The following is a 23,484-nucleotide window of genomic DNA, read 5'->3' as shown; positions in this document are numbered from 1 at the left end:
CGACCCTGTGTGCAATACTAGTGTTACAATGAATAATGTATATCAAATACGACTTAATAACACACTAATTTCAGCCGGCACAGATTTTCCACACGATGTAGGAAATTACATTTTATGTTTACAAATTTGTAACTATATCAAGTTCTCTAACCTATGTGATTTTATGCAATATCATAATCCGATGGCATGCCTGCTCTCTCGTAATACATCCCTGTGCTAGCGTGTGCCCCCCCCCCTCATGTATTGTTGACCTTACACGATTTGATAGCATATTTCCTTTATTTGGGCACCTAGAAAAAGTTTAGTTCTGTTTTAACTTTTAAACATTAATCGTTATCATGGTATGCGTTCGGACGAATATTTATGCCCGAAAGCGGAATTTCTCTGATGAAAACAAGAAACTTCTAAGTCAGTATGAGTAAATTTAGAGATGAAATAATTATATATAATAAGAGAATAGGTAACATTATATTATGTAATCATTCCCAGGCCACACTAATTTGCTCGCATGTTACTAATCTGTACACAATTAATTGGGCATGCAGTTATGTTAATAGCAGTCCAGAATGTCGTAAGAAATCCTTGAAAGCAAGAGAAGTGAAATACATTTTTGTTTTAGTTTGTTGGTCTGCTTTATTCTGCGCCAATGGGTTATACTCTTGCTTCGTTTACTTCGATTTACTTTTCATAATGAATTCGCACAACTCGAAGACGGAACGGAGTATTCCTCCCCAAATGAAGGAGATTTCGAAGTGTGTGATGCTTTCGTTTATAAATTGTCGGTTTTTATTGTAGTGTATTGATCTTTCAGGCACATGGTGACGGTGAATTTAAATATTTAACAATATAGGGCCTAGATTGAAAATACGGACTCAAGGAGATATTTTTGAAATATAGGCTACCATTGTTTTGACAAAATTGAGTTTTACCTTTGTGTTATACGAGATAGGTTAGTTCCTCCGTTTAGCTTTACCTAAGGTGGACATCAATATTGTGCCTGTAAATTGTGTTTTCTCTTAAAAGAAAAGTGAACGCAAACTATGTAAAAAAGACCTGACCTGACCTGACCTAACCTAACCTAACGTAACCTAACCTAATCTAATAGAACCTAATATAACGTTATATTATGTAATCAAACGAAAATCAATAGAAAAAAGTGGTGTCAAAGACACTGGACCCCTTTAACGGAACATTGACCAAGACTTTTCTAAGAAAAAGTCTTAAGGTATGGTAGTGGTCACCATAAGTCTCCACTACACTTATTTACGCTCTGGAAATGGAAAAATTTATCGTGAGCTCCATCGTGACTTTGTGTTTATCGTATGCATCTTTGGCGTAGTTGATCCGGGTTCGATTTCTGGCGGGAGCTCATGTGGCTCGGATCCATCATTAAAATGTAGTTTCACTCCTTCACTGCTGAACGAGAGGCTGAAACTCAAATCAAATCAAAATGCACTTGAAATTAATTCTAAGATGCAGGCGTGTTTTCGACGGGGCGCGGTAATTTTGGTACCAGTAGTTTTGATACGGTAATTTTGGCACCAAGAAACAAAGCAAACGGAAATTTTGGCACCATTTATAATTGAAGTACAGAAAATATGAGAAAATACTCTGAATGTAATAGATATTTAAATTCACGTTATTAACTAGGACTGTTCCAGCGCGACGAATCAAACCAGTGACGAATGTACAGTCAGCGACATAATTTCTTTTCCTTCTGTAAAATTTATTTGCCTATAACTTTGGAATTGATGGACTGATTTGAGAAGCTTTTTTGCTTTTTTGCAACATAGGCCTTCAAAACAAAAAAACTACTTGCATTTAATAAGAGAACCTCACTATTTGCAGAATGTATCATACTTTACCTAACGAATACTGAATTTATACTTTCACTTTTCGACAACATCCCTTGACCGGCCAATCGGATTTCAGCACCGCCGTGTGACAAGCCAATCATATTCAGGGATTTGTTTCAATTTCAATCTTAAACTTTTAATTAGGCTTTGGGATATACGTGAGAGGGTAGCCGGAAGTTTCGATGGAAAGAATCTCGGGGTAATTTCCTCTGCAAGATAAATTGGTACATTAACATCTATTACATCCAGAGTATTTTCTAATTTTCTTTCTCTGTACTTCAGTTTCCATGGTTCCAATTAGCTTTTACTGTTTCCACTTCAAAGTAAAATACAAACCCATTAGAGGGGAACTGTAACTTGATTTGAGTATATAATGAAACTGCCAATAGTATCTTTACCGGTATCTGTACAATCAGTAACAAAAGTTCTTTTCCTATGTTAAAATTTTTTCCGCGAATATCTCTCGAATGGACGGACAGATTTGAGTGCAATATTCAGCAACTTAAAGCAGATGTAGTTTTCGGTAAATTTCAGAAAACTACTCAAATCAGTCCATCAATTCCAAAGTTGTAAGCAAAATAAATTTTTGCAGAGGAGAAAGAAATTTTGTCGCTGATTGTACATTTGTCACTGGTTTGATTCGTCGCGCTGGAGCAGTTCTGGTTAATAACATGTAAATTTAAATATCTATTACATTCAGAGTATTTTTTCACATTTTCTGTTCTTCTATCATAAATGGTGCCACAATTTCCGTTTGCTTCATTTCTTGGTGCCAAAATTACCGTGTCAAAACTACTGGTGCCAAAATTTCCGCCTTTCGTTTTTGACAGTTAGGGTAAAGTAAGATAAGTAGAAAAGAACGCACCTTCTTGTGCTAAATTTGTCATTACAAGATTTACTCACTTGACTGTTAATATCTTTGTAGCAGTAAAGGAAATGGTTGAATTGTAAAATTAAAATGTAGTGTTGTCAAATTGACTTTTTTTTTCTATGTTGCTTGACGTCGGTGTTGGGTCCGTAGAAGGATCTGTTTAAGGTATTTTGAAAGACTTGTTACATTTTTGGCGGGTAATCATGCTAGAAACATTGACAAATGTTAATCATTACACGGAGTTATAGCTGCACAATTTCTGATTGGTAGAAGGTATCGAACCTGCACAATTTCAGATTGGAATGACGGAAACGTTAAAGGAGTCTTCCGTTAATAATTTTTACTAAAAAAGAACTTACATTAATTGTAAAGGGGAATCAACGATGTTTATTCAAATCAAAATACAAATTTTGTCAGTGTTTATCTGTCATTACTGAAAGATAAAGTTTCTAATATAGTTGTAATTGACATTCCATTTAGTTACGACCTTATCGAAAGCTCAGGTGTAAATGATTTTATTAAATCGGCTAACAGGAAATGTGAAAAAAAAAAAAGATGTAAAAGTTTCCCTAACATAACCTTTGTTGGTGTTACGAATTTAGGAAGAAATTATTTCACTAAGCGTGGAATACATTTACATAAAGTAGAAGAGAAACAAATAATTCAACTAAATGCAAAGTATATCCAAAAGAATAAAATATGCAAGAGTATTGCAGCATCATTACAATTCCAACAAACAATGGTAATCTTATTGTAGCGAGTGATACTGTAGAAGATGAACGAAAAATTAGCGATAGTGTAAATACAAATATGGGAGCAAGCGTGACCACATTGACAAGTTCATTTAGCAGTAAGTTTTCTAAAAAAATTGACAACAGAATTATCTATTTTGAAGCAGTAAATGGAAGACGAAATTATGCCATATTATGTAAGAAAGAAATGACTGTACACTCCATATTGAAAATACGAACGCTTCAAATGACACTGTTTCTCAACAAAACACTCCACATCAGGGTAATGTATATAGGAAATCAGTAAGACGAAAAAAAAATCTTCAACATACTGGTCGAATTACTTTTTATGGTAGCATCACCAACCCACAATAAAGTTGTTCGTAAAGATTATTTGCAGTTTTGATAAATGGCTAGTTGCCAATAAATTAAAAAAAAGTAACAGTAATGGCGTTGACGTGCAGTCATTTTAACAAATTATAGTCTCATAATCTAATTAATCCCGCGGTAGGAATAATATAGTTGTCTTCCTTCTAGATATACAAGGGTTTACGTTTTATGAAATCTTGTTACAAGAATTACTTACGGACAAATTTTTGCGTGTAAATTTAATATGTATAAAAAAGCATTGGTTGCAATCAGGGTGCTTATAATGGCTAAGCATTCCTTGATTTCAGCTAAGAGCTGGGTACTGCAGAAGTAATACAGGTACAGAGGGAGCTCTTATATGTCGAAAAAAAGAGTCTAAAGACGAAAGTATGGATTAGGTTTTAATATTGATTTATATATAAGTTGCGTACTAGAAATTGTAAATTATAACCTCGTAACTGTATGTCTATATAGAACTTCTGACAGTGGTATAGAAATTTTTGTAAATAAAGTGGATAGCATACTAAATTATTTTTTAAGAAACAAGAAGTGTATCATAATTGTTGAGGATATCGAGTTAGATTTTTACAGCCGAGGTCATGTAAAAATTATTAATCATATCCCAGGCTTTTTGAATGTTTGTGGAGAAGTGCCTTTATCTATAGGATGATGATGTTAGCCTCACGTTAAACCCCCATTTGGAGGATCACCCCTTGTTGTCTCTCCGCTACACTTTATTCAATATATTTGTATCTAACCTCTAAACCTAGAGGCCTTCTCGATCTATGACCTGAAGACGCTCCATGCCATTGTGACGGAAAGCCATATAACATGTTGAATGCAAGAAACTCCATTTCACTTTTAGCTGAATAAGAGACATTGTAAATAAATAAATTAGTTGTAAACAGCAGCCATATAAAGAATGGAAATACAGATACGTACTGTAAATGATATTCTCTGAATAGCTTTTTTATTTTCGTGAAATACCGTAAAACATCATTTTGGAAAATTACTGATTATGAAGGAGAGTCATGAATAAAACAAATTAGCTTTTATTTCTATATCTGTTGTTAGTAGAATTCAAAATAATAGAATGAGTAATCGTCCGTAGTAATAAATTATATTTTTCTGTGTTAACTGAAAGTTTACGATTTTAAATATAGATTTTGAAAATTCAAGATTACGCATTTACTTTAATCATCACTAATAATTGTAATATAATCAAGCAACTAAAGAAAAATACCAAATAAGTAACTTAAACCAGTTACAATGATTAAAGAGGTCGTGTTAACTGAACGCTGCACATGAAAGAGGATAATAACAATGGTGATGAAAGAGTCAAAAGGAGGAAATGTTGATTTTTAATGCAGTACAAAGTTTCTCAACACAGGAAATAGTAAATTCGGAAACGGTATTTACGATGAGAGATAATTTTCCTTACACGCACATTTGTTCGTCGTTTGTCGTTTAAATATTCTTTATGCATTAGGCACCGCTGTGATTGCGCGTTCTTCTGTCTTCCGGAGCAGTTTACTGCACAATTGCACCTAAATAAAATACCGTTGGTTATTGATCGAATAAATGTTAAAAGAATATACGTACAATATTTATCTATAGAATGAAAATTATTAGAAATTCAAGAGATATTAAGAAAATTTATGACTTCGCATTAAACACCTAAACTGTAATTGTGGTGTGCATGGGAGATATGTTGATCGTGAATGCAAAGACTAAGCATTCCGTTTCAATTTGTTTGATAAATTTACAGGAAACGCCGAGAGGGAAAGTACAGTGAGTGGTGAAGTAAGCGCCTCCTGTTGATAAGACTTAGGCTATAACCGTCACCAGGTTATAGAAATAATTTTTGTGGACGCTCTGGATATTTCGTAAAGACAGTAATTATTCTTCGATTTATACTTTATTTCTGCGACGCAAATAATTTCTTTCTTCGGTGAGAACTACGTACAATTCAATTTCTCTCCCACGCAATAGAACAAAGGAGTCTTGCATCGTTCACTCATACATACATATATATCTGAAAAGTTGTTTTGTTGTAAGAATATTTTAGTGCGTAACAAAGAACACCTTCATTTTCTGAACTATATATATAATCGATGTTTCTTTCTTACTTGGAACCTCAGTTTTTTTCCTTACCTATTAATATGTAAAGACTACATTATATAGTTATTTGGAACTGAATTAAGTGTTTTTTTTCAATAATTTATGGAAATATTGGAGCAGATCAGAGCAGGCCAGAGCAGAACAGATGTTTGAACGACAGACCGTCGCCAACCATTTCGCTCAGCCAGTTTTTTTTTTTAATCTAAAGGTTCCCAGAACCAGGTTATCGCAATATTTTGTGCATCATGGCCAGTGAACTGAGAATTAACGCCAATTCTTTTAACATTTAATTTGGATGTACGTACAAGTGATTCAACCTGATTGCATTGTAAAATAAACTGCCAACATTGACCAGTCGGTCAATCCTGCTTGGACCTCGAACGTCTTAACTCGAGGAGTTTACTCCACGTCTTCAGACAACCACCACGTTGGTTAAATTTGGCAAAAATTATGTAAGGGTCATACATAGTGATCGGCAAATTCCCGGGAAGATATCTTTCGGGCATAATCCCGGGAAGATTCCCAAAAATGGAAATATTTCGGGAATTTATGTGCAAACATAAAGAAAATTGGATTCTATTACTATATTATAATTTGGAAATAAATTGTTTTTTAATCAGAGTATATTTATTACTGTTGTCTCCAGAGAATTCTTTAAAGTGTGTATCCTGAACGTTATTATTTTATTTTATTAATATTCTATTATATTTAGGGAGTATGCATAAATGAATAGTTACTAATAAGATGTCTTATGCCAGTAAATATGTAGGAAAAATATTTGATGTAGTTAGTACTTATACACCACCGAACAGTTGAAATTTATATGTAAGTGAGTTTTCTAAACTTGTTCCTATTATTGATATTATAAACATATTAAACTTTTACATGTTATAAACAAGTTAGGTTGGATACCTGCCAGAAAACACATGTCTCACCATTTTATCAATATTTGGACATACATATTTATGCCCACAATATTTGCAACACACTTACTTATCCTTAGAATTTTGCACTTGCCACACACGACCTTTGTTCCTGCCGATTTCTCGAAATTTCTTGGGTTAATTCACACGTAAGAGAAGTCCGAGTACATATTCAGGATTCGAGTCAGAGAGAGCAGTCAGACAGACGTGTTTTACTAACGGTGGTTCGAGGTATATTAATAGTACTTCATCTGCAGTGTTGCCACAGTCCTAGCTTTTGAGTGGGCTGAAGGTTAGTACCAAATTAAAACAGAAAGGGCTGAATTCATGATTTTATACCAATGTAATACATAGCTCTATAACACAAATCTAAAAGAGGTAGAGTTATGGAACACTTCTCTCCCCCTGTTCCAAGAGTCCAGATAAAGAAAGTGTTCTTTTTAAAAACTGCTTTTTAAAAACATCGAAATAGGAGGACCCCGAAAAACCGTGGAAGTACATGAATCTTTTCTGGCACGTAGGAAGTAAAACAGAGGCCGCAAATTAAAAGGGAAGACAGTTATTATCTTCGGTATGTATTGTAAGGAAACCAAACACACCTCTATTTCAAAGAGACCAATAAACCAAAACAGTATTATGGCCATATATAGAACGAGGAACATAACATCGAGCTCGTGTGTAACCAATACGTTATAATAAAATATAAATTATTGCACGTTGTTCTCGCTTATTTCCCGGTATAGTTGGAATTACGAATTTTACACACAAAGTTGTAGCATTATGCGGTATATCACAGAATGAATGTTCAACAACATTTTTTAAGTGTCCAACACATAGTATGAGTAACGTGAGATGTAGGAAAAATCTTATTGACACTTTTGAACATGTGTCAAGTATTGGTTGAATGGTGTCAATGGTGCTGAATTGGATAGAATTATACCAACTTTTCACAGAAGGGACTGAAAATGCTAGAGTTGTACCAACAATGACCAATTGTACCAAGTGTGGCAACACTGTTCACCACATTTTCTACATAATTTCTACATTACTTTACAAGCTGCTTTCTTTTCATGGTTTCTAAATTAGTACTTGCTATTTTCAAGTGCAAATGGAAATGGAACTTCAAAATCATACTATTGATTAGTTATATAAAGTAGTCAACGAATTTTATTTTTTATCTCCAAACCATATAAAAATAGAAGTAAATGATGATAAATTAAAAGTAACCAATTAGTCATGTAGTTTTTGGAAAAATAAAGAAATAGAAATAAATTCCTTTCCGGAAATTTATATGCCAAGAAAAAACCGGGAATTTTCTAATTTTTTTTACTTCCCACCGGGAATATTCTACTGCCCTCACTAGGCATACGTTAATTAGCCGTTGAATGACTTACACTACGGCTAGCCCCATTCAGTGAGGTCCCGGGTTCGCAAACCCAGTGCGTATTAGTTGTAAACAGGTCCTCCAATACTCGAATTTTATTTAGTGCCTGTCTGCATTCATTTACTGGCAACCGTAGTCAACTTCTGCGGATTTGTGCAGCAGTTACAAAACTATTTCGTGGGATTGCCCCAGTGTTATCTCCACAGTGCTAGTCCCCCGTTTTTACTAATGATGTGAGAAAAGTGTCTACAGTGAAACCCCAATGATAATCTTTCACACACACACACACACACACACACACACACACACACACACACACACATACACACACACACACACACACACATATATATATATATATATATATATATATATATATATATATATATATATATATATATATAATATGTGTGTGTGTGTGTGTGTCTGATAAAAGGGCTATAATATAAAGTGCAGTTTTATGTTAGTGAAACTATTTAAGTATTGTGATGTTTCTTCTCTTACATTTTTTAATAGTGTTTTAATAAATAAGTATAGTATCATTTTATTTAATGTGTTTTTGTTGCATGTATGAATGATTTTTGTGTGTGTTGTGGTCTGAGCGACCATCTGAACGTCGGTGAGGTTTCGAGACGTGACATCCGAACCTCTAGATGGTTAATGTTCATCTTATTATTAAGACTGGAGGGCGATCCGGGATACGTTCTGTAATCCCTTTTTGGAAATGTTCTTTGATGTCTTAACCAGGACAGTTCAGATCTCCTGAAAGTACTCATTTTTGGGACAGCAGGGGGCAGATCCGAAAAGCGTTACAATGCTACAGGATATTATTAATAATAGTACAGGAATTAAGTGATAATGCCGCAGCATACGCTACCAATAATTAATAATACTATCGAAAAATGAAATTTTTGATTTTTACGTCCCAATGATACTATGGAGTTTCCTGAGAAAGACAGTCTTATGATTCGGAATGCTCTAGATATTTTTCCTTAATTATTATTTAAGAAATTCAACTTGTGATGTTCAGCTCGGGCCAAGTGATTTTTGTGGTGGACATATACCTTGTGTATGGGCTTTCTCGCGTTCTTTTCCTTCCACTTTCTTCATTCCACCATTTTATTCATATCTCGTCATCATCGTCTTTTTAGCCTAGCCGGCATAACTGTGGGACTTAATACTCGAAGATTTCATTTCCTTTTCAAATTGTGGTCAATATATGGAAAATATACAGTTGTAATCGGACCTTTAAATTTGTACAAATGTCAGTTAGTACGATGTATAAAAATTTTCACTAGAAATGAAGAAAATAAACTATAAAAATTATATACAAGACACTTACATTTAAAAAATAAGGTAAACACTGTACTGTTTAAGAAATCGAATTGACCAGTGATATGTAATGTTCTTTATTTCTTCCTTGCTACTACTGCAAACTAAGATCTTCAACAAAAATCAAGTTTCAGTATCTCTTATTTTTTAAAAAGAAAATGGAAAACAAGTTGGTTGAGAGAGAAAGTAAGCAATGTAGTAAAGTTTTGGGTTATCAGTATTTGTTCTTTGGTTCTATTTTATTTATTAAAGTTTCTTTTAATTGGAATTTAGCGGACATCGCACTCTAGTTATAAAGTACCGATAATTCTTTTTTTTTTTTTGTAGTTATTAAAGTCAACAACATAAAACTCACTGCCAGCGTTGTAACTGAAACTAGCTGAGAAAATGAATAAAGTAGATCAAATTGCTTTAACGCCACAGCGTCTAGAGGATAACCTAATTTACTAACTAACTCAATGGAGGTTTAATATCGCGTTCCAAAAGGCTGTCCGTTGATTTCTATCCTTAGCCAACTGGATCCACTTTCTATGTTTTATTCTTATTTCTGTGGGATGCACCTTAATATTGTCCTCCCATCTGCGCCTAGGTGTTTGTAATAGCAAGGAAATAACCTGCTTTCATAATTTTATATATTTTATGTTTTCTACAGGAATAGTAAATAAAATTAGGCAAATACATGTAACAAATTTCGCTAGTTAGCTGAGTGGCTTGGCAAATACCGAAAAGCCTCATATCATCCTTTATATTGTTTGCTAGTGACTGCCCCTTTGAGATAATTGTAATTTTCGTTATATTAACTCCATTCAGTAGATGACAATTCTCTACAGTAAAACGAAACTTTCGTCTGTGACTACGTGCATTATGTTAGTGACTAAGTGCATTTTCACTTTCTGGCATCTTCTTCATACTGTTTCTACTGGCCCTATAATATGGCAATATAACTTTCTTGACCTCACATTCAAGGGCTCCGATTTGTCTGTAAATTTGGGGGGGGGGGCATTCAGATGCAGAAGGAATATATATGAGGATTTTAAGACAAATTGCATTCAAATTATGCCAAATATTGTATATTCATAAATACAATAAGGGGCCCACATGAGCTTTGGGGGGACGACCTCCCAGGATCGGCGCCCTTGCTCACAATCCAAAAATAATTATAACATTAAAAAACGAAACTTTTGAACTTTATTCTTTTAGTACATTTAGCAGTTGATTTTTGTGTCGTAAGTTGCTACACTAGAAGTAATGAAGTTTATTCTAGTTTTATCAACAAATTTAACATAGTTTTCAACTATTGAACCTAGTTTTTGCTTTATCTGAAATCATGAAGTTGTTGGCATTGTTTCAGTAGTAAGTCATTACTAAAAAGAAACATGGAAGAGAGAACTTCATTTCGTATACTGTACAATATAATTTCTTCTGTGATGAACTTTATATACCAGTGTGTAAACGATTATAGTGATTGCAGGAGAAACGTAGTAGTTACTTCGTAACAATTTTTGATCTATAAGTACATTAAATATTTCGTTTTGGTTAATTATATATTTTCTATCTCTTCCAGATGCTGTGATTAATCCGTGAATTATGTAATTGTTATAATGAACATATATTTATTAACTTTATAGTGAGTTTTTCTGATCCGTACTAAAAGTGCAGGATGTGAACATGGAAAATGAGGAAGGGAGAGATCATGAAATATCTTCAGTGGAATCCTATATTTTTATCAAAGTTGAAAAATGTGATAGTTATATTGAGGAAGATTCATTAGAAGTAAATGAAACGTCCTCTGGCATTACGGGCGATTTGTTGCCAGTTCTGACAGATGCAAATACAAAGAAATATGAAAGCATAACGTCTACGTCTACTTCCGATGAATTTTATTCGTTGAAAGCAGATCCTGAAACCACGGAAAGTATAACGTTCGTAAATGTTTGCAAAACACCATTGAAAGCTGAAGAATCTGACATAGCTACAGTATCCAGCGAAGTATTTGCTCTTGAAATAAAAGAGCATATTGATGATGGGAATAATTTTGAAGCTGAAAGGTAATCATTTATATATGTGCATATTGTAACAATGGATACTTAGTGATAGTACTATTGTGTAGGAAAAATAACTTCTTCACCCAAGCTCCTGGATGGTTACTGTAAGCTTTCGGTTTAGTGTCTCGTGTTGGATTGTGGCTGGGAGCGTAAGTTTTAGGCTTGTACGTTAAGCATCTTTGTATTGATTAAGGGGAATGTTAAACTCCATGCAAACCAACCAATCGTTTGCGAGCCATGTAGATTTATTGGATCTGGTACCAATAGAGAGGGAATAAAAACTTAAGTTACCAAAATTCTATAATTTTAAATTTACTTCATTGGATATACTAAAATAACATTTCGTTTTTTTTTGTTCGTGAGTTGTTCCGTGATCGTAGCTACTTTCTTTATGTATCTCTATTTTCTCGCTTTTTTTTGTGTGAAATGACGAGTTATTAAGTGAGTAAGGTATATACCTTTTATGTATTTATTATGCGATCATTCGGGAGGGTATTGGGTATTGCTGCCTTCGGGAAAAAAAATTCGTGCCTTCGCAGTGGTATTGCTTGGTACTAGAAAGGAATGGTAAACTGAAACTAATTAAATATCTTCGTATATTTAAGGTTAGCGGGTGGTGTGTCAGGTTCTGGAAACCCATTGTTGTATTTATTCTGTGTGAAAGGTGAGAGTTTCTGAAGAAGGATACAATTAATAAACAATAAAATCTAATTTAAAGGAACTCGAAGTAAACACATAAGTAAATTCATTGCAAATAAAAGGGTGGGCAAATAGTTTGAATCTCTAGTTTTATCTATTAATAGTGTGAGAAGTTATAGAATTACGAACATGAGTCTATTCTCTCGGAGACAAACGGAGCGATTCTTCGACCCATACCTCCAGAGGATTGGCCAGAATTATGGATAGTAATTGCTTAGAGCTACTGACATGTCCATTCGAAGTATCTATCCTGTCAATGGTTAGTTTCAGAACGAAAGTTGGGTTGAAAATAGAAATTCGGAATGAATTCACCAGTTGAGTGAAGCATTTCGTTTGTGTCCTGTTCGGAACTTGCTAGCCCATCTCCGTTGTTGTCCCTCCCGCTATAATAATAAATGAGGCCGACTTCAGTCTTCTGTTTCAGGTGATTCATGTTTGCATCTCACTGTCGAATGTTGGTGTAAAATAACCGAATTCGACGGATATTAGTGGCTAGTTGTTAATTTTCGGAATTGCTGAGGCAAATGCTGATACGTTCGATGGTACGTAAGTTGGAGTTCAACCTCTGTGGGCATGGAAATGTATAAGGGTGAATAACAAATGTCAATAATCGACGTCATCTGTTTGTATCATCGAAAAATAGCTGCCCTTCTGAAATGAAATTCGGAGTGTAGCACCTTCCACAAGCTGGATTCTTATGGCGTCAATTTTATTAAGGAGAGTATAAGGTAGGGGATATTTTAAGCGAATAGGAAGGATTAAAATTTTCATGCAAAAAAAAATATTTTATGTCATTGCACTTTCATTGAAATGCGTATTCTATGGGAGATGGAAAAAATTCCCAATAATTTCCATAAACCTATTCTCGCTGTGCGAGAAACATCTCAGTTTTATTTTTTTGATAACACTTATAAAGAATTGTATCCAGATCTTCCATTGGGCAATTTTTGCAATACCACTTAAATTATGTTCAAACAAATCCTTCCGACAGAGTTTCATGCTACTGTGTAACCTCTAAATGTTTTTATACTTTTAGGACATAAAATACCTACTTTCAAATTCCCCCTAAATACATCCCTTTTTCTAGAAAATAGTTCCTAGATGTTTTGGATTGTTATGCTTTTGGAGTAGCAAACACAAGAAAGTGGCCATTTGAACGGAAGCTCAACAATAAGAACCACGTTAAATATAAGAACTTGTCATGTTTCAGTTTTAGTATTTTACATGCGTTAAGTGAAAGTATCACCATGTGGATGTGGATTACTTCAGAGACAAAAATGTCAAGCTTGGCTTTGCAAAGGGTACAAATTCCAGCGATTGGATTAGCTATCATTGGACCAAAGGTTTTAAGTATAATATTCTTTTTAAGACCGGATACTTATTTTACTTGAAACACATACTAGGAAACATGGAAGAGTGTAGTTACAAGAGTGTATTTATGATCAGGATTCTTGAGAATTCCTAGTTATTCACTTCGCATTGTTCTTGCATAACATGACTGGACAGGGAAAATTTTCTGCTTTCTCACTAGTAAATAGAAGGTGTTTGAAAATGCATATTGGAGATTTAAGGCTTTGTAGTATTTATTACCATTAACTTACAATTATATATAATTTATCAAATGAAAGAGCAACTCACACAATTTTGTAACTGTTTCCTCTGTCTGCCGTTAGAAAGCACTAGTAGCAAAGATGGCGACTAGATAACAGAAAGCTTTTCCTGATTTACATTTTGCAAAGACTGAATCTGTAGTTACAATGTAACCGTCTGTGGAGAATTTTAAGGAGACGCTTAAAACTACATCCTATTGTTTGCCATTGCTGGAAGGTCTAAAGCCTTAAGGCTACGGTTTACGTGCAAATGAAATGTTCCTGCATCACGATGAAGAGTTTCTGGATCGTGTCATGTTCAGTAATGAATTGACATTTTATCTAAATGACAATGTGAACACTCAATGTTCACATTTGTGTGTCAGCAGATCCTCACGATATGGTGCAATTGCAACGAGACCTACATTGAATGTGTTTTGTGGCATATACCGGTGGAAAGTTTATGGGCCTTTCTCGTCTATCGATTCGATGTGTGCCGTGACGAATGGTACATTGAACACTTGTAGCAAAAACTGTTTGAGTTGCTTTTTCATTTGATGTGTTATTTATAATTGTACGATAAATGTAATAAAAGACAAAGCCTTCAATCCGCAATTTCATTTTGAAACACCTTATACTGATAAACGATATATGACAACATGTTTAAAAATAATAATGATATGTTGTGCAACTATGCATCGCAACATATAAGATTAATAGTCATGTTTTCAATCCTTAAAATAGGTGCTACCAACAATTCTGTGTAACAATATTAAGATTCTCAGTTTTGGATAATCTTGTGTTTCTTATGTTCTTGATTAATTTTCTTAACTTTTTCTTTTGAGTGTTGAACTTATTTATCATCAAGCTGAAGTTATACGTCAAGTATGTCTGTTTTCCGAACTCAGTTTCTTTGAGCTTTCACGAACCTCGTCGCACATTATAGACTACGTATTTTGAGTAAAATTTTATTTTCTTTACATTAAATTACCTTTTTTCATATAAGAATGTTTTGAAAGAATAAACCACCTGATGGCGAAAGTGCTTACAAACCTTGTGGCTGTTATCTGAATACTAGATATTTTTTATTACTGAACTATGGATTTCTGAATGAATTCTCGAATAATCAGAGGGATTGTAAAAATTATTTTACTATGTCATTCGAATACTTTGTTTCCTCTTAATGTTAGTATCTTTGGTTGAAAGATACAAAAAAAAGTAGAAAATTTTATCTAGTGATTGTTTTGAATTTAAAGGCAGTCAAATGCAATTTTTAAAACTTTTTTTTCTTTCCGTTTCCTGGTGAACACGAATGGAATATACTTGGAAAACATTGCTGTAATGATTATCTAAGTGGTAGAACAACCTTCATCAAATAAGATCGAGCTTGAATTTTTTATTAGTTACAGGACAATACATTTTCGTATCATAAATTTACATCTTTTAACGACTAATTAGTTTTCGTTCGTTCAACCTTAATAACCAACAACGATCGTAAGTAACTCGGGATATTTATTGGTTAACTCTAAGCCTTTTTTTGGTACATTTTATCTTTACAGAGTATATCCGGGAAAATTTGCAAATGCAGGAATGAGCCGGAAATTTTACATCGTCGGCAAGAAGTATTTCATTGAGTATAATTTAAACAAAAATTGTTAATTTCCTTTCTTACAATAGATTTTACGATTAAATGACCTTTGCAGCATACCATATTCGTTTACTGAGGCGCTACGTAACAAGTTTCTGCTTTTGTAATGGTTACCATTTTTATGTTAGGAACGGTATGTGAACTGAGATATAATCTTAATACTTTGGTCACTTTTACCGCATGTTGTTTATTCCCAACCACAGTGTGAACGAAACAATTCTCCATCTAATATACTTTGTTTTTGGACATCCTTTTTGATGAACTATTAGATAAAAGAAAATAAAGTTTATCGTTAAATTTTTTTTTCATATAAAATTTGAAATAAAAATATTTAGAAGCATGTGTTCTTTAAAATCGCTTGGAAAAGTAAAAAATCTATTTCAGGTCACGATTTTCAGAAGTGTCAAAAGTTAATCTTCATGGGGTGTGGAAGACCGATTTCCCATGGGTAAAGAATAAACTTACTACTGGAAACGCAACTTGTATCTTATTGAAAAATACGAACTTATACTAGCGGGAATTGGGAAATAATTTCTCTTAAGTTGTGCTAGAAAGCAATAGAGGTAAAATAAACAAAGAACATATCAGGAGATCGTCATCAGTTGGATATTACATGAGAGAGAAAGCGATACTGGTTATTTTCGAATAGTAGGACATAGTGGATATATTTTTATGTGATATCTTGTTGAATGTTGTCAGTTGTCATTAATTAGTGCTTGGAAATGCCTCCTTTTACAAATTTTCTTTATATAGTTCGTTGCGTCAGTATCAGAGTTATAAAATATGTATATTTAGACAGAGCATATACTATTTTCCAATTAATTCTTTGATTTTTGCGGTTTTTTAAATGTTAAAGGTACGTGTTGCTGCACGTTTTTATTTGAACATTTTTCTATCATTCACACAGGGAATCACTTCGAGTGGTTTTGCATTATTTTCTCGTAGTTTCTGTTCCATTATCTTGAAATGAATGTTTAAAAACTTTTTTTTTGTCATAGTATGTTTACTATATCTGCTTATTTATTGTGAACTTTTAGATACGTTTTCGTTGCTTGTCTTGCTTATCTCATTGTTTTCTTGATGTTCCTCAAGTACATTCTCAATGTTTTCCCCCCCTTTTTTTTAATGTTACAACTTTGTCGCGTACATGGTTGTCAGTTCTTATTTTAAGGCAATATATTTTATTTTTCTGAAGTCTTACTCATGTTCTGCCTACTTGAGTTTCTTACTTCAGTGTGTTATGTTTCAGCCTCTGATTCAAAATGAGATTTGATGTACAACTGACAGTCGTTTTTGAAACCAAATTTTAATGGAGTTATCGAAATGTTGGGAATATATAAGAAATATATTTCGTGTCCAATTTCAGGGTTAACAGACAGTTTATTTTTAAATTCATTATGTATTTATTTTTAATCGAGGCCTTGTGTCAGGAGATGACTTGGATGCCACCTCCGTGCATAATAATGGGAATCAAGGTTAACACTACAAGCAGGGTGACATATTTGTTACTGTTAATTCAACTATGGGTTTAAGTACAGTTTATTAAGTAAGATAAACTTTTAAATAACAAAATTTTGTTAACTTGTAGATAAAATTTAAAAATGAGAGGTAATTACTGGATGCATGAGTTTTATAATATTTAATTTAGTAGGTTGTAGCGCGAAGCTAGGGGAAGGTTATGACTATTTTGTTTCTAAGGGCTTGACGTCAAAGTTGAGATTTACGTACGAGAGGTATTTGATACACAGATAATGCTGTGTCATTCACGTGCGTGAATATGGAGCTATTTAGTAGGAAGGTTTGAGTATGTCATTGATATGCGCGAATTTGACACGGATGGCACAGGAAGGGAAAGGAGTTTTGTTTATGGATTTTTAACATCTCTTTCTCAGCTGTGCTACAGCAGCCGTAACTTACGAGAGGCTTATTATTGGAAACAAGACAACTAATCAGATTTCTCTTGAACAAACATCTCCATTGGGAGTGAATGATGGATCATTCAAACAGATTGAGGTTTAGTTATTTTCGATGGATGTCGAATTTAGTGTCTTAGTATTTCACAATTGCATGCAATAATTACGTTGTTGATTTGAATGTTACGACATAATGACAAGTAGTAAATGTCCCTATATTCTTACATATTGACCTCCAGTTGGGAATATAAAAGTTTGGTTAATGACGTTATTGCTTATAAGTAAGAATTAATTTTCTATATTGTTTAATGACAGAAAAGCGAATTACTATTTTTTTTTTTTGCATTGTGATAGTAATAGGTGATTACGCTTATCGATCATTTAGGCAGTCTGTAACAGATGGGAGTTATATTTTACAAATACCAAGTTTCTTTTCAAATATATTCGTTGTTGTAGGGGAATTTGGAAACTTTCAATCAGATGCACAACTCTATTCAGACTCAGGTTAAATCTTTTCAGAACCAGCAGGGATTTCAAGGAAATCGTAACTTTTATGTTGGCTTCCCTAGTACCCTTTCTAATTGTCACAGGGACATGAACTATACCTCGTTGTAAAGCATAAAAAAAACAGATTCCAAGGAGCTGACTTTTGTGCCCCCTCGTGCTAAACGCGTAGAAAAAGTTGAATAAGATTTTTAAAAATGAATATTTTTTGGCATTTCGTGAGAGGCTGCAAAACTATCAGTTGTACGAGAACAAATAGTCACGTGTACACCACACAAGGGTACAATCATGTAAACAAATCAAAGGCAAAAGTTCTATACCAAATGAAAATAATTCCGAACGTGTTTTCTAAGAGAAACACTGTGTACATATTTTTCGAAATATTTTACTCTACCGTGACGTTGGCATCTGTAGCGTCGCCCCTAATGGTCACGAAATATTTCATACTTCGTTGGAAGGCTTATAGCACACAGATTCCAACGAGGTAACTTTTGTGCCCCATACAAGAAACAATAGGTTGCCACACACTTCGAAACACAGGAGTCCTACAAACTTCCAAAATGTGTATTTTCCGCTTAATTTTGATTTTCTTTCACGGGTTGGACATGGGAGGCACAAAATTACCTTGTTGGAATCTTGTCCCGTAAGCTTTTCAGCAAGGTATAGTTCATGTCTCTGTGACAATTAGGAACATCGCTAGGGCTGCCAATGTGAGAGTACGCGACGTCAGATATATATACAGGACAATTCTCGTAGGTTCAATATTCCGAATTCTTTTCTCTCTTGGTATTGTATGATCTTTGCCTTTTCTTTATTTTAATGATTGTTCCGAATGCCTGGCGGAGATGTGACATTATTTTTTCGACGTACGGCAAATAAGTGTTGCAAGCGTCTCACAACTTTCAAGTAATATGTTTTTGTTTTATAATAAATATACATTGAGAAAAGGTAAATTCAATACCACTACCACCAACCCCTCGCAAGCCGAATGGCCATATACAGGATATCACTAGTTAATATGTTCATATATCTTTATTGATACCACTTTTTGTTCTTGTAGCTCCTTTAGGGAGAGAGGTCTACTCCAAATGCAGAGGGGGAGGGAACTAAAAACATCCAATTTTCCCCCTACCATTCCGCTGTGAGACCCGATGTGGATGAAATGCACACCATTTAAATATTTTATCCTTGAAGATATAGACGCCTAAGTCAGCTCTCTCCATTAATTAAGAACCGAGCTACAGAGGTTTAAACTGCTGGCTAAGCCCTTGAACGTTGGTCCTGAAAAGATTTAGTGGAGCAAATAATATTGGGAATGCGAAAAATTTTTTCTCCCTCGTGGTGTTAATTTTATTTATATAAGATTTTATCTTAACTTTATTATTTCTCGTTTTTAGTAGCTTGTGTAGTAAGGTCTCTCCGCATTGGATGTCGGTCTCCTTATTGTCAGTGCAGTATTAAAATAATAACTTTTATTCATGCACATATGCATAAACTTTAACCTTAACTCAAAACAGACATATATTGCAAAATAAATGTAGTGCATATGCATTATAGGCAGTTGCTATTCTATGCTTTCTGCAGAATGATCTTTTGAACTAACAGTACTTTAGCACACATATCAAATAATTTAATATGGGTCAATTTTTAATTTTAGTACCATGTTACAAGATCGGACTTCCATGGATGTTAAATCGAAAATTCATTCTTGTGAGGTGTGTGGAAAATTATTTAGTCAGTCATTTGATTTGAAGAGACATTTTATTATACATACAGGAGAGAAACCGTATTCTTGTCCAGAGTGTGGAAAAGAATTCAATCAAATTTCTAATTTAAAAAGACATATTTTAATACATACTGGTGAGAAGGCACACTCTTGTGATATGTGTAAAAAAACGTTTAGTCACAAAAGTACTTTAATAATACATTTAGAAACACATTCAGGTCATAAGTCGCACTCTTGTGATGAATGTGGTAAAATGTTTAGTAGACCCTACAGATTGAAGAAACACAAGCTGACACATGCAAAACAGATATCTCAAGAACCGGAGAAATTAATTTTCAGTAATTCAGAGTTAGGAATAAACCGGTTGTGTTCTATTGGTGGCAGTCCATATGGTTGCAGGGAATGTGGAAAGGTATTTAGTAGGAGATCTCACCTGGAGAGACATGAAGTAACTCACACAGGTGAGAAGCCTTATTCATGCCAGGAATGTGGAAGTGTGTTCACTCAAAAGTGTACATTGAAAAGGCATTTATTGAGTCACACAGATGAGGAGTCATGCTTTTGTGATAAATGTGGGAAGATGTTTAATAATATTTTTAATTTAAGGAAACATTTAATTATTCATACTGGCCAAAAGCGACACACATGTGAAGTCTGTGGTAAAAAGTTTTATACGAAAAGAAAATTAAAAATTCACATTCAAACTCATACTGGGGAAAAAACGTACTGCTGTGAAGAATGTGGGAAATTGTTTAGTCAACAAGTTCATCTCAATAGACATAGAATGTTACATTCCGGTGACAAGCCATTCTGCTGCCAGTTGTGTGGAAAAACTTATATTCGAAGTTCGACACTGAACATACACATGTTAACACATAGAGGCGAGAAACCTCACGCTTGTCAGGTGTGTGGGAAATTGTTTACCCAAAAATCTACTTTAAACAGACACATGATAATACATACAAATTGTAAACCCCATAAGTGCAATATGTGTGGTAAGATGTTTTCTCAAAAAGTAACACTGCAGAGACACATGATAAAACGTAACTGCGAAAACACAAGTACTTGCCAAGAATGTGGAAAAGTATTCAAGGATGAATCTGTATTGGGAGTGCACTTGCTTACGAATACAGATGGGATGCCATGCTTGTGCCTCGACTGTGATAGAACGTTTATTCAGAGGTCTCAGCTGCCGTAAAATGCTAATTTGTGCATAAATATTTTTAAGATTTAATAAGAATTGGATATTTTATTATGTCATCCCCTCTCGTAATTTCTAAACACCATCAAGCCTAAACTTCCAATATGAAATATAAATATTTGTGAAACAAAATGTCTCATCAAAATTTTCTGTGGTGCATGCTGCATGAATATAATAAGTAGACTTGATAACATGTGTTTGTAGCTGCTATTAGCGGTATTAAATTTTCTTGCTGCTTAATTTGCATATGTTTTATAAGTTATAAATATGGATGGTATCATGACGATTCTTGGAAAGCTCAGTAAATACATCAATTGTATTAAGAATAAGAAAAAGAATTAAAGTTAGAAATGGAGATACTGTGGTATAAATAGATATGTATAAATGAAAGTATTAAAAGAGGTAATTATTATGAAAGTTGCTTATAAATTCACACATATATATTTATAGAAGATGATAAAGTTAAACTTCAAATATTTGATGTACTTGAGCGTAAGAACGTCGGGTTATACCAATCAATATTTGAAATAGAAATAAAAATTCAATGAATTATTGCAAGATATACCGAAGCAAGAAACCAGAGTGAGCTTCATTTACTTAGTAAATAAAGATAAAACGAGCTACAAATGTAACTAGATGTAATCGAAAGAAAGCAAACTTAACCTAAGTAATAATCCTAGTACATGTAAGCACACGCACAATCACAAAATCACTTGACGAATTTCAATGGTGTAAATTTATTATTCATAATGTGATTATTACTGAATTTGCTCTTCGTTTTCACAATATAAATTTCAACACGATATAATGTGTACAGAATCATTGTAAAGCTGCTAGAAACTAAATTTAGTTAAAGTAGGATTTTGGTACAAACCAGTTCAATTTGATTACTTTCTGGAATATTTAAATACATTTGCCAGACGTTGTGAATTTTTGATTCCCACTACGTAACATCCATCTCTACCAGGAATCTATAATTTTCCTCGGATAAAGAAGGGGAACATCGGCGACTCCGTTACTGGGCCACAGGCTCGGGTCTTCTCGTAGAAGGTTCTGCGCGTTTATTATCTTATGGTAACGCCTAACTCATTGGAAGTCAGATATTGTTTTGTGTTGTCTTGTTGAACTAGTAAAGGATACTGAAACGACATCTGTAAAATCAACCACGGCAAGATAACACTGGAATAGTTAATGACGCCTAGGCATGGAGGGCATTAATGAGAGTTAGTGCATTACAGGTTCTGTTCTCGATACAAAATGGGAAAATTACAGACTTGCCAAAATTTTATGGCAGCTTATTGAAAATTACGTGCATTTCAGGTTCGACTTTAATCTCTATATTTCCACGTAAATACGCATCTCAGATGTAAGTGCACACCATATTTTCATTACTTATACACTACTCTATTAAAATATTAGAAATTTCTTCTGTAAATTTTAAAATCTATGGATCTGTATAGTATAACCGCATCGTTAAAAGTACTTTGTTTCATAATAAGCATATGCGACAAAGGGCTTTAGAAGAAATAGTGACTGAAATATATTTTTAGTTTTGGAGCCATAATTGCGCTCTTCTCCAATGATTTGTTTGCTACGTCACGACAAAATGCTATCGTGTAAAAACACAATATACTTTTGATGCTATAGAATATTATACGACATTTTTGGCAGCACATGTGCTACGAGAAATGCTACGATAAATGCTTTCGTCTAAAACTAGCCTAAGAGAAATTAGCTGAGCAATTTTCCTTTAATATCTTAAAATTAATGGTGTGTGGGATATCATGTAATTATTCAAAATTAGCCCACAAAATACGTAAAATATTGCTTATATTATTTGCGAAATTTAATGTTTCTTTTCAGTAATAGTTAAAGGTCAAGATTGTCGAAAGAAATAGGAGTATAGGTATTAGAAATGCACTCCAGCAAGAATAAAATATTCCCTACTATTTCATTCCTATAACTTCATGTTTTTGTTACCTTATGGATTAACGTTCATTATCAGCATAATAGTTATATCAGGTCCACAGTAGTGCACTGTTTATTATCGGATTCTAATCTTGTAAGCCCTTAGCTGAATCACACACACACGCACAGAGAGAGAGAGAGAGAGAGAGAGAGAGAGAGAGAGAGAGAGAGAGAATAGGAAAATACACAAAACTTCCTGTAGAGAACCGCAAATAATCTCGTATATTATTGCCACAGCAGATTGTATATTAATAATTTCTTAAAAACCATAATTTCTTAACCAATAAGTAAGTGTTAGAATAGGGGAGAAAGTAACAGGAAAGAGTGCAATTGGAAGGAGAGTTCGACAGAGATACTGTCTCTCTCCTACATTATTTAATGTGTATTTAGAAGAGATAGTGAAAAAGTGCCTACAGAATGAAGACGGCATTTCAATAGGAGGTAGAAAGATAAGGTGTATAGTGTTTGCAGATGATATGGCGCTTGTTGCAGAATCTGAAAAGAAAATCAATAAGATGTTAGAAAACTTGAGGAAGGGATGTGAAGAATATAGGATGAAAATAAATGTTAGAAAGACAAAAGCCATGGTGATTGGAACGAAGCG

At 33.8% G+C, this 23,484-nt stretch overlaps 1 protein-coding gene across 7 annotated transcripts; it reads left to right on the top strand.

The window, feature by feature from the left end:
* Positions 1-287: 287 nt before the first annotated feature.
* On the top strand, positions 288-22,225 carry LOC145684159 (uncharacterized). Of its 7 annotated transcripts, none has more exons than XM_081756132.1 (3): positions 288-408; positions 11,152-11,635; positions 19,643-22,225. In XM_081756132.1, the coding sequence occupies exons 2-3, from the start codon at positions 11,256-11,258 to the stop codon at positions 20,907-20,909; spliced, it is 1,647 nt and encodes a 548-aa protein (XP_081612258.1). In that variant the 5' UTR covers positions 288-408; positions 11,152-11,255; the 3' UTR covers positions 20,910-22,225. The 7 variants fall into 7 exon arrangements, with proteins under 7 accessions (XP_081612258.1, XP_081612260.1, XP_081612261.1 ...); XM_081756134.1 differs by lacking the exons at positions 288-408; positions 19,643-22,225 and adding exons at positions 537-949; positions 19,046-19,367; XM_081756135.1 differs by lacking the exons at positions 288-408; positions 19,643-22,225 and adding exons at positions 540-949; positions 19,383-19,636.
* Positions 22,226-23,484: the final 1,259 nt, after the last annotated feature.

Source organism: Thermobia domestica, chromosome 4 (assembly GCF_964235325.1).
Source record: "Thermobia domestica chromosome 4, izTheDome1.hap1.1, whole genome shotgun sequence".
In the NCBI taxonomy this organism is placed as follows: Eukaryota; Metazoa; Arthropoda; class Insecta; order Zygentoma; family Lepismatidae; genus Thermobia; species Thermobia domestica.
Note: the sequence above shows the minus strand (reverse complement) of the source record. Positions and strands in the feature narration are given on the sequence as shown.